Raw genomic sequence first — 12,398 nt, 5'->3', positions numbered from 1 at the left:
GCAAAATTTTGCTCTCCGTTCACTTTTCTGCGGCTAACGCCGGGTTTGTAAAAACCTGTAATACCAGCGTTGTCTGTAGGTGAGCGGTGAGGGAAAACTGCTCGTTAGCACCGCACCCCTGTTACAGCAAAACTCGTAATCTCACCGAATGTTCTTAAGGCAAAAACAGCTTTTATAGAATTACAACAGCGGCTTCTTAGTACTAGTGAGATTTATTAGAGAATCTCACAAGCTCAGAGACCTTTTAGATAATAGGTCCCTAAGATCTCCCCCCTCCTTTTTGTTTTAATCGCACTTTTGAAACAGCAGTTAAGTATGTTGAAAATAGTTTTTGTATGAAGTTACGTAAAATGTGTTTAAATTTAAAGTTAACTTAACAAGAAGTGTATTTTTGTGTACAACTAACACTTTGGTATCTAATACTGATTAGTTAATATGGACAACTCTCACGGTATGTTTATTCAGTACAGGAACAATAATTAAAATAAAATAAGGCTGCACTACATTTATCATGTTTCTGTTTCTCTTTCTGGAAGGACGAGCCAATCACTGGTCAGCAATTATCGGAGGGTCCCACTCGAAGGAATATGTTTTGTGGGAATATGGTGGATACGCCAGTGAAGGCGTTAAACAGGTAGCTGAGTTTGGATCTCCAGTCAAAATGGAAGAAGAAATCCGGCAGAAGGTAAGAAACACTGATAATTTATTATCTGTCATTCGTTATAGAATAAGCCTAGAATTTATAGCTTTCCACTCTTATCCATCAGAATTCCTGTGCAAAAATATTCTATGGCATGATAAATTTCAAGTTTGTTTAAAGAGAAACTGAAGTCAACTTCCATGATTCAGAGAGAGCATGCAATTTTTAAAATATCCAGTTTCAAGCTGTTATCAAATTGTATGCAGACCTTTTATATGCACAATTTCTGAGGCACCAACTTCTATTGAGCATTGGGAGAAGAATTTACAGTTTATACATATGCAAGTCTGTGATTCGCTGATGGCTGTCACATGATACAAGGGGCAGGGAAATTGAAGGATCTTTTGAAATTGGTCAGAAAAAAAACTTTTACTGTTTATTTGAAATTCAGACTGAGCACTGTGACTTTTTATTTTTATCCGTTTGTTGACTGTGCCATTCGACTGCATTTAATGGTGCTTTATATCAATTGCAAGTTTGAAACTGTAAGAAACAAGGACAGCAGAGTCTTTTTAATGGAACATAAAAATACAAAGAGAAAACACTCTAATTTGTCACAGCTTTTTATTGTTGCACTGTTGCTTGCATATAACTGTGTTTTCATAGCTCCCAACAATCCCGGAGGCTTTCTGGCATGGGTAAAGGAGGGAACTTGTGGACAGACTCAGGGAACTTGTGGACAGACTCAGGGAACTTGTGGACAGAGGCCCACTGGAACCAAGATGGGTGGGATAAGGTCACGGTGTGGGACGTGGATGTGCATTTCCTGAGTGGACAGGCTGTGGGCATGTTTGGGTGTAAGAGAGGCATATCCTGGCATGTAGTTGAGGGTAGTCCCTTAAAACCCTGGATGCCTAGAAACTGCAGACGAAAGCTTGATAGAGCTCCCAACCTCCCAACCTTCCAGGATCCAACAGAATTTTCATAAGTTGGAAGGTTTAAAACACTTCCACCTGCAGATTTCCAGTGTCTGTGTTTCACCTTGCAAAGTGCCAATGCTCTAGGAATTAGTTCTTCATTGGTTGCTACACACATATGCTGCTTGTCATTGGCTCACCAGGTGTGCTCAGCTAGCTCCAAGCATTGTGTTTCTACCCTAGAGATGATTGTACAAAAGAATGTTAAATACAGACCTGATCTGCTAGGTTTTTTTTTAAAGAGGGTTTTAAAATTGTAAAAAAAAAAAGAAAACATGAAAATACCCAAAACTACTGTAAATGTTATTCAAAAAAATAAGATAACATTGCTGCATTTATATGATTTTTGGTGGAATTTACACCAAAATAAAAAAATGATAGTGATTGTTGGTCTAATGTTCCATCCTTGTTTATAAATTGCAAGTTGTGAACAATAAACATATTAATAGCATTGTTTTTATGAGGGCTTTATTTAGAAATGGTACACAACTTTTACTAAAAGTTTAGAGAAGCAATCTACTGTGGCTCAATATTAAAGCAACATTATGGGGATTTATTTTAGGGTTGCAGATGGACAAGTTCTCAAATAGAGAACCTTCTTCCAACCCCCTGATCACATGACTGTGACTGTTTATTTTCTATTGTCTTGCATTTAGCATTGTGTTGTGCTGAATCTTAAATAACCCCCTGTGCCTGAACACAGTGTTATCTATATGGCCCACGTGTACTTTCTGTCTCTTTGTGTTGAAAAGAGATTTACAAAGCATGTGATAAGAGGCAGCCCTCAGAGGCTTAGAAATTAGCATATGAGCCTACCTATGTTTAGTTTAAACTAAGAATACCAAGAGAAAAAAGCAAATTTGATGATAAAAGTAAATTCAGTCCTATCTGAATAATGAAAGTTTAATTTATACTAGACTGTCCCTTTAAAGGACTACTCAATGCAGTAGAATTACAGTGCATTAAGAAATATATAATAAAAAGACAATAATTGAACACATACTCTGAATTTCAAATAAGCAGTTGATTTTTTTCGGACAATTTTTTTTTCTCTTATTTTCCGGCCCCCCTTGTATCATGTGACAGACATCAGCCAATCACAGACTAGTATACCCTGTGAGCTTGTGCACATGCTCAATATGATCTTGTTCTCCAAAAGTTTAAATATTAAAAAATTTGATAATGGAAATAAATTGGAAAGTGTCTTAAAACTGCATGCTCTTTCTAAATCATAAAAGTTTATTTTGACTTGAGTGTGCCTTTAAGACTGCACAAGAGATCTCTTCTGCAATGCCATATGTCAATCATCCTGAACAAGTGAGAGGCTAAAGAAGCAGTTTCTGATTTATAAATAAATATTGAAAAATCTTCTTCTCCTATGTTTATCCTCGGCATATCCTCAACATTTTTTAATTTGTTTAACAAAAGTTTTGTAGGATAATGTAACTGCTTAATTGCACCTTTTACACTTCCATAGAATCAAACTTTGAATATTTAGAGTTAATGATTAGTGTGTTTATTCTTTGTATGAGTTTTACTGTAAAAAAGTGCATATACAGCAATCAGCTTCTCTGTATTCTTTTAAGCTGGTGCTGGGGGCATGTTAAAGGGAAATTCCAGCCAAAATTGGAATCCACATGGGTGCATTTCAGTTATGAATAGAAGCATTTTTGTAATATACATGAATTAGCAAAAATGCTTCTAATAAAAGTTATAGCTGTTTCAAACGTATATTTAAGTATGCACCTTGCACCCGCATTTTCAACACAGCACTTGCTTAGAGAGTTTCTAAGAGTGCTTGTTATTATTATTATTATAAGTTATTTGTAGAGCGCCAACAGATTCCACAGCGCTACCATCTGGTAATGACTTAATTTGTTAAAGGGACAGTCAACACCCAGGAAAACTTTATCCCATACCTTAGATCCACAAAAAAAATGAGCCTTCACCGCATCCCATCTTCAATACCTCTAACGTTATGGGTCAAATCTTCGAAAGAACATACAGTTTCTTTCATGTAATTGGCAAGAGTCTATGAGCTAGTGACATATGGGATATACAATCCTACCAGGAGGGGCAAAGTTTCCCAAACCTCAAAATGCCTATAAATACACCCCTCACCACACCCACAATTCAGTTTTACAAACTTTGCCTCCTATGGAGGTGGTGAAGTAAGTTTGTGCTAAGATTTCTACGTTGATATGCTCTTCTCAGCATTATTGAAGCCCGATTCCTCTCAGAGTACAGCGAATGTCAGAGGGACGTGAAGGGAGTATCACTTATTTGAATACGATGATTTCCCTAACGGGGGTCTATTTCATAGGTTCTCTGTTATCGGTCGTAGAGATTCATCTCCTACCTCCCTTTTCAGATCCACAATATACTCTCAATTTACCATTACCTCTACTAATAACTGTTTTAGTACTGGTTTGGCTATCTGCTATATGTGGATGGGTGTCTTTTGGTAAGTATGTTTTTTATTACTTAAGACACCTCAGCTATGGTTTGGCACTTTATGCATTTATGTAAAGTTCTAAATATATGTATTGTACTTATATTTGCCATGAGTCAGGTTCATGTATTTCCTTCAGCAGACTGTCAGTTTCATATTTGGGGAATTTAAACATTTTAAGAAATGTATTTCTTACCTAGGGTTTTAGTCTTTTTTTCAATTGACTACTTCTTGCTATTGCGGGTATTAGGCCCGCGGGTGCGTCAAATGCTAAACTTTATTGCATCATTCTTGGCGCGGAAAAAGACGTTTATGATGCAAGTTCGTCATTTCCGGCGTCATACGTGACGCCGAGACCTTTCACACGGCGGCATCATTAGTGACACGAGTGTGTAATTTCTGGTTATTTTTGGCGCCAAAAAAGCTTACATTACGTTGTGTGTCATACTTGGTTCCAAATTATTTTCATTATTTCAATACCCCATTGATGTTTGCCTCTTGCTTTTTTCTCTATCAGAGGCCTATGCTTTTGCATTTTTTCCCATTCCTGAAACTGTCATATAAGGAAATAGATAATTTTACTTTATATGTTGTTTTTTCTCTTACATTGAGCAAGATGTCCCAATCTGATCCTACCTCAGAAGTTTCTGCTGGAACATTGCTGCCTGACATCGGTTCTACCAAAGCTAAGTGCATTTGTTGTAAAAGTGTAGAAATTATTCCACCAAATGTCATTTGTAATAGTTGTCATGATAAACTTTTACATGCAGATAGTGTTTCCATCAGTAATAGTACATTGCCAGTTGCAGTTCCTTCAACTTCTAATGTACATGATATACCTGTAAATTTTAAAGAATTTGTTTCTGATTCTATTCTGAAGGCTTTGTCTGCATTTCCACCTTCAAATAAATGTAAAAGGTCTTTTAAAACTTCTCATTTAGCTGATGAAATTTCAAATGACCAGCAACATAATAATTTATCCTCTTCTGATGAGGATCTATCTGATTCAGAAGATCCTTCCTCAGACATTGACACTGACAAATCTACTTATTTATTTAAAATAGAGTATATGTGTTCTTTATTTAAAAGAAGTGTTAATTACTTTGGATATTGAGGTAACCAGTCCTATTGACGTTCAGTCTAATAAACGTTTAAATGCTGTTTTTAAACCTCCTGTGGTTTCCCCAGGGGTTTTTCATATTCCTGAGGCTATTTCTGATATGATTTCTAGGGAATGGAATAAGCCAGGTACTTCTTTTATTCCTTCTTCAAGGTTTAAAAAATTGTATCCTTTACAAGCAAAATATATAGAGTTTTGGGAAAAAATCCCCAAAGTTGATGGGGCTATTTCTACTCTTGCTAAACGTACCACTATTCCTATGGAAGATAATACTTCCTTTAAGGATCCTTTAGATAGGAAGCTTGAATCCTATCTAAGGAAGGCCTATTTATATTCAGGTCAGCTTCTCAGACCTGCTATTTCTTTGGCTGATGTTGCGGCTGCCTCAACTTTTTGGTTGGAGAATTTAGCGCAACGAGAATTGGATCCTGACATATCTAGCATTACTCGCTTACTGCAACATGCTAATAATTTTATTTGTGATGCCATTTTTGATATTATCAAAATTGATGTTAGATCCATGTCTTTAGCTGTATTAGCTATAAGAGCTTTGTGGTTTAAATCTTGGAATGCTGATATGACATCTAAATCTAGATTACTATCTCTTTCTTTCCAAGGTAACAATTTATTTGGTTCTCAGTTGGATTCTATTATTTCAACTATCACTGGAGGAAAAGGAGTTTTTTTGCCTCAGGATAAAAAACCTTAGGGTAAATCTAAGGCTTCTAACCGTTTTCATTCCTTTCGTCAGAATAAGGAACAAAAACTCAATCCTCCTCCCAAGGAATCTGCTTCCAGTTGGAAGCCTTCCTCAAATTGGAATAAATCCAAGCCATTTAGGAAACCAAAGTCTGCCCCTAAGTCCGCATGAAGGTGTGGCCCTCATTCCAGCTCAGCTGGTAGAGGGCAGATTAAAGGGACACTGTACCCAAATTTTTTATTTTGTAATTCAGAAAGAGCATGCAATTTTAAGCAACTTTCTAATTTACTCCTATTATCAATTTTCCTTTGTTCTCTTGCTATCATTATTTGAAAAAGAAGGCATCTAAGCTTTTTTTTTTGTTTCAGTACTCTGGACAGCACTTTTTTATTGGTGGATGAATTTATCCACCAATCAGCAAGGACAACCCAGGTTGTTCACCAAAAATGGGCCGGCATCTAAACTTACATTCTTGCATTTCAAATAAAGATACCAAGAGAATGAAGAAAATTTGATAATAGGAGTAAATTAGAAAGTTGCTTAAAATTTCATGCTCAATGTAAATCACGAAAGAAAAAATTTGGGTACAGTGTCCCTTTAAGGTTTTTCAAGGATTTTTGGATAAAAACTGTCCAAAATCATTGGATTCAGAGCATTGTCTCTCAAGGGTATCGAATAGGATTCAAAGTAAGACCTCCTGTGAGAAGATTTTTTTCTCTCACGCATCCCTGTAAATCCAGTAAAAGCTCAGGCTTTTCTGAAGTGTGTTTCAGACCTGGAGTCTTCAGGGGTAATCATGCCAGTTCCTCCTCATGAACAAGGTTTGGGGTTTTATGCAAACCTATTTATTGTACCAAAGAAAGATTTATTTAAGAGTTTGGAAGACTTACATTTCATGGTGTTCTTCTCATAAATTCTCATGGCATTCTTTTAGAATTCTTAGAATTTTACAGTTCCTTCAGGATGGTTTGGATAAGAGTTTGTCTGCAAGTTCCTTGAAAGGACAAATCTCCGCTCTTTCTGTTTTATTTCACAGAAAGATTGCTATACTTCCTGATGTTCACTGTTTTGTACAGGCTTTAGTTCGTATTAAGCCTGTCATTAAATCAATTTATCCTCCTTGGAGTCTTAATTTGGTTCTGAAGGCGTTACAGGCTCCTCCATTTGAGCCTATGCATTCTTTGGACATTAAACTACTTTCTTGGAAAGTGTTGTTCCTTTTGGCTATCTCTTCTGCTAGAAGAGTTTCTGAGCTATCTGCTCTTTCTTGTGAGTCTCCTTTTCTGATTTTTCATCAGTATAATGCAGTTTTGCGGACTTCTTTTCAATTTTTACCTAAGGTTGTGAATTCTAACAACATTAGTAGAGAAATTGTTGTCCCTTCCTTATGTCCTAATCCTAAGAATTCTTTGGAGAGATCCTTACATTCTTTGGATGTGGTAAGAGCTTTGAAATATTATGTGGAAGCTACTAAAGATTTCAGGAAGACTTCCAGTCTATTTGTTTTATTTTCTGGTCCTAGGAAAGGTCAGAAGGCTTCTTCTAGTTCCTTGGCTTCTTGGTTGAAACTTTTGATTCATCAAGCTTATTTGGAGTCGGGTCAGTCCCCGCCTCAGAGAATTACAGCTCATTCTACTAGATCAGTTTCCACTTCATGGGCTTTTAAGAATGAAGATTCAGTTGATCAGATTTGCAAAGTGGCGACTTGGTCCTCTTGCATACATTTACTAAATTCTACCGTTTTTATGTATTTGCTTCTTCAGAAGCAGTTTTTGGTAGAAAAGTTCTTCAGGCAGCTGTTTCAGTTTGATTCTTCTGCTTTTGATTTAAGTTTTTTTCTTTCAAAGATGAAATAAACTTATTTTTGTTATGGGTTGTGGATTAATTTTTTCAGCAGAATATGGCTGTTTTTATTTTTATTCCCTCCCCCTCTAGTGACTCTTGAGTGGAAGACTCCACATCTTGGGTATTGATATCCCATATGTCACTAGCTCATGGACTCTTGCCAATTACGTGAAAGAAAACATAATTTATGTAAGAACTTACCTGATAAATTCATTTCTTTCATATTGGCAAGAGTCCATGAGGCCCACCCTTTTTATGGTGGTTATGATTTTTTTGTATAAAGCACAATTATTTCCAAATTTCCTTTGTTGATGCTTTCTACTCCTTTCTTTATCACCCCACTGCTTGGCCATTCATTAAACTGAATTGTGGGTGTGGTGAGGGGTGTATTTATAGGCATTTTGAGGTTTGGGAAACTTTGCCCCTCCTGGTAGGATTGTATATCCCATATGTCACTAGCTCATGGACTCTTGCCAATATGAAAGAAATTAATTTATCAGGTAAGTTCTTACATAAATTATGTTTTTCAGCGGTAGATATGGCAACCAAACTCCCCCCACCGTTACGTAGGAGGCTTCTTCTTAAAGGGACACTGAACCCAATTTTTTTTCTTTCATGATTCAGATAGAGCATGTAATTGTAAGCAACTTTCTAATTTACTTCTATTATCAATTTTTCTTCATTCTCTTGCAATCTTTATTTGAAAAGAAGGCATCTCAGCTAAGGAGCCAGCAAATTGTGGGTTCAGAACCATGGACAGCACTTGTTTAAAGGTGCTGCCCAATTACCTAAAATGGGCCGGCATCTAAACTTACATTCTTGCTTTTCAAATAAACATACCAAGAAAATGAAGACAATTTGATAATAGGAGTAAATTAGAAAGTTGCTTAAAATTGCATGCTCTATCTGAATCACAAAAGACATTTTTTGGCTACAGTGTCCCTTTAAGTCATCCGCCAATCGGAATCAAATCCTCGGATAGATTCTTTACACGTGTTCACGGAGACACTTTCTATTTCTAATAGCGAGCGGACTAAAATTATATTGTGCATGCGCATTAGCAATAGAACAGCGTCTCTGTGAACGAGGATTGAATTAAAAAAAGAAGGGGACGGAGGAGGAGGGGGAGGAGTTTGGCGGCCATATCTACCACTGAAAACTTTATGGGCTTTCGATAATTAGACATATAGGGGCCTATGTTTCTGGTGAGCCTGCAGGCTCCCCAGAAACAGCAGTTATGAAGCAGCGGTCTAAAGACCGCTGCTCCATAGCCCTGTCCGCCTGCTCAAATCAGGTGGACAAAAATCACCTCCCTGCTGGCAGCCGATTGGCCACAAGTCTGCAGGGGGTGGCGTTGCACCAGCAGCTCACAAGAGCTGCTAGTGCAATGCTGAATATGGAGAGCGTATTGCTCTCCGCATTCAGTGAGGAATGTCGGACCTGATCCGCACTGTCGGATCAGGTCCGATATACCTTTGATAAATATCCCCTATAACGTTAGTGGTATTGAAGATGAGATGCGGTGCAGGAGCATCTTTTTTGGGTGGATCTAAGGTATGGGATAAAGTTTTCCTTGGTGTTCACTGTCCCTTTAATTGCAGACATGATACCAGCCCCACTGGCACTCTGAGCAGCTGCAGTATTTAAAATACAGGTGCACTGAGAATATCTAGCTATGCTTCACATGCATGTGCAGAGAAAAATGCTAACGCTAAAACAGTGATAACTTTTTTACTAGAAGCATTTTTGCCAATACCTGTATATAGCAAATATGTTTCTATTCAAATATGTAATTCATCTATGTGCATTTAAATTTTGACTGGAATGTCCCTCTAAGTTTTCTTTATCTTTTTTTTTTTTAAACACAAAATTATATGCTAAAACTCTGCAGCATTATATACATAGTATGTGGATTAAAATGTCATTTTCCACCCTTAGCAAAATAGAAGGGAAAGTGTGGGGGCTATAGGTTGAAAATACTTTATATAAATAGAAATTTCCACACTTTATGGTGCTTGGTGCTATCCAGTGCTCCCAGCAAACGCAACCTGCTATCAGCAAAGTGTGTGATAAAGGGAAAATATTCTGCTCTACCACTCAGCGCACCACAAGTTACTAAAGAAAAACAAGTGTAGCGTGTTACTGGGCTCCAGGAAACCATAGTATAGTTCTGTTAAAGGAAATTCTCTAATGTGTTTCAGCATCTTATTGCAATAGTGCTTGAATATAACTGTGTTCAACCCTTGTAAATTGTTTAAACACATATTTAAAGGGACAGCCAAGTAAAAAATAAACATTCATGATTCAGATAGGGCAGGCAATTTTAAACAACTTTCCACTTTACATTTATCATACAATTTGCTTTGTTCTTTTGGTATTCTTTGCTGAAAGCTAAACCTAGGCTCATATGCTAATTTCTAAGCCCTTGAATCTCAGCGCATTTGGACAGTTTTTAACAGCTAGACAACGCTTGTTCATGTGTGCCATATAGATAACATTGTGCTCACTCCTAGGGATTTACCTATGAGTAAGCACTGATTGTCTAAAATGTAAGTCTGTCAAAAGAACTGAAATAAGGGGGCAATTTGCAGAGGATACAATATAATCACATATAATCATATAAAAAAAGTATATTAATATAACTGTGTTGGTTGTGCAAAACTGGGGAATGGGTAATAAAGGGATTATCTATATTTTTTTAACCATCAAAACTTTCAAGTATACTGTCCCTTTAAAGTTAGCTCCAGAGCAGTAATGCACTACTGGGAGCTAGCTGAACACATCTGGTGATCCAATTATAAGAGGCACATGTGTGCAGCCACTGATCATTAGCTAGCTCTCAGTAGTGCATTGCTGCTCCTGAGCATACCTAGGTAGGTTTTTCCATAAAGGATACACAGAGAACAAAGTCAATTTGATAATATAATAAGTACACTGAAAGTGTTTTATAATTGCATGCTCTATGTGAACCATGAAAGTTTAACTTATTATGACCCTTTAAACCAGACATCCTCAAACTTGGCCCTCCAGAGGTTTTGGAACTATATTTCCCATATCAGCTGGCTGAGCATCATGGGAAATGTAGTTCCAAAAACCTCTGGAGGGCCAAGTTTGTGGATGTCTGGTTTAAACTATACAAACATTACAACTGAGTAATTACTAATTCATGTCCGATTTTAAATTCATGCAAATGAATTAAGTGATTCAGTTTGCTTTAATACATGTATATTTTGCATTTTATAACTGTATTTAATTTTGTTTTGCCAAAGGCTTCTAGAAAATACTCTGTAACATGGCAGATGTAAAAATTTTCATTTTGGTGTTGGACTATAATTCTAATGCTTTTTTCGTTTAGTGATTTAATTCTATCTTAACATTTTCTCTGTAATTGTAAACATGTTGCTTTAACCTGAAATGAACAAAGTAATTCTCTGCAACAGTCATCTCTAAGTGATTTGGTAGCTCCACAGAATTGTGTGTTAGAAACCGCTGTATTTCTTTATCTGTAATTGGTGCTTTTAGTGAGAAAAAGATTATTTTAAAGTAAGATCCCCATTTCTGCTGTTTGTAACCTAATTCTTTTGTACTCAGGAATAACAAAAGCCCTTTGTGGTGTTGCTGGTCTACTCAGAGCAAAACATAGATAAACACATTCTTAGTGCACATATTAAAGGGACAGAAAACCCCAAAATTGTATTTCATGATTTGGATAGAACATATAATTTCAAACAACTTTCCAATTTACTTCTATTATCAAATTTGCTTAATTCTCTTGTTATCCATTGCTGAAGGGACAGCACTGTACTACTGACAGCTAGCTGAACACATCTAGTTAGCCAATCACAAGAATCAAATGAGTGTAGGCACCAATCAGCAGCTAGCTCCCACTAGTGATGTGCATCATATATCATATTGAAATGGCTCATTAACAACTGTGTATACATTATGGCTAATGCAATGGTTTGGAATTGCTTTAAAATGAAAGCAAAAAATTCTCTAAGTTGCATATGCTGTACACTGGGAGCTTTACGGTGCAATATCTTCAGCCACCCTATGGTATGGTAAGAGTTAGAGCTGACATCTCGGCCATGTTTTCCTGGACACGTATGAGTTACACAGGCTTCAGGGTATGCAGGAAGCAACATGGATAGTTCTGTCAAGGGTCACTATTCGTGTGCTGTTTAGGTGTGCAATGCATGTTGCCCTGTGCACACCCTGCAGTCTGTGTAACTCATAAGTGTCCAGGAAAACATGACTGAGGTGGCAACCCTAGTTTAAGTGCATCTATCATTAAATAGTTTCAATGGCGTCACTAAGGTTGGTGTCACCCAGTGCGGTAAGTTATGGTATCACCCCACCACCCCCCAGAAAGCAGACACACACAAAAACACAGGCACACACACATACAAACACACTCAGATGCACACACAAACACTCAGAAACACACTTAAACACACACATAAAAACACACACACAAAAACACTCAGACACACACACACAAAAACACTGAGACACACACACACACACACACACACACACAAAAACACAGGCACACACACATACAAACACTCAGACACACACACTTAAAAACACACTCAGATGCACACACAAACACTCAGAAACACACTTAAACACACACATAAAAACACACACACAAAAACTCA

General features: G+C 37.0%; 1 protein-coding gene across 3 annotated transcripts in view; it reads left to right on the top strand.

The window, feature by feature from the left end:
- Window positions 1-12,398, top strand: part of SPON1 (spondin 1) — a 747,780-nt gene that overhangs the window by 344,901 nt on the left and 390,481 nt on the right. For all 3 annotated transcript variants that reach the window (XM_053720284.1, XM_053720283.1, XM_053720285.1), the window contains one exon: window positions 537-685. In XM_053720284.1, the coding sequence (XP_053576259.1) occupies window positions 537-685 (149 nt within the window). The remainder of the gene's footprint in view (window positions 1-536; window positions 686-12,398) is intronic.

The sequence above is a fragment of the Bombina bombina genome, chromosome 7, assembly GCF_027579735.1.
Source record: "Bombina bombina isolate aBomBom1 chromosome 7, aBomBom1.pri, whole genome shotgun sequence".
Lineage (NCBI taxonomy): Eukaryota > Metazoa > Chordata > Amphibia > Anura > Bombinatoridae > Bombina > Bombina bombina.
Note: the sequence above shows the minus strand (reverse complement) of the source record. Positions and strands in the feature narration are given on the sequence as shown.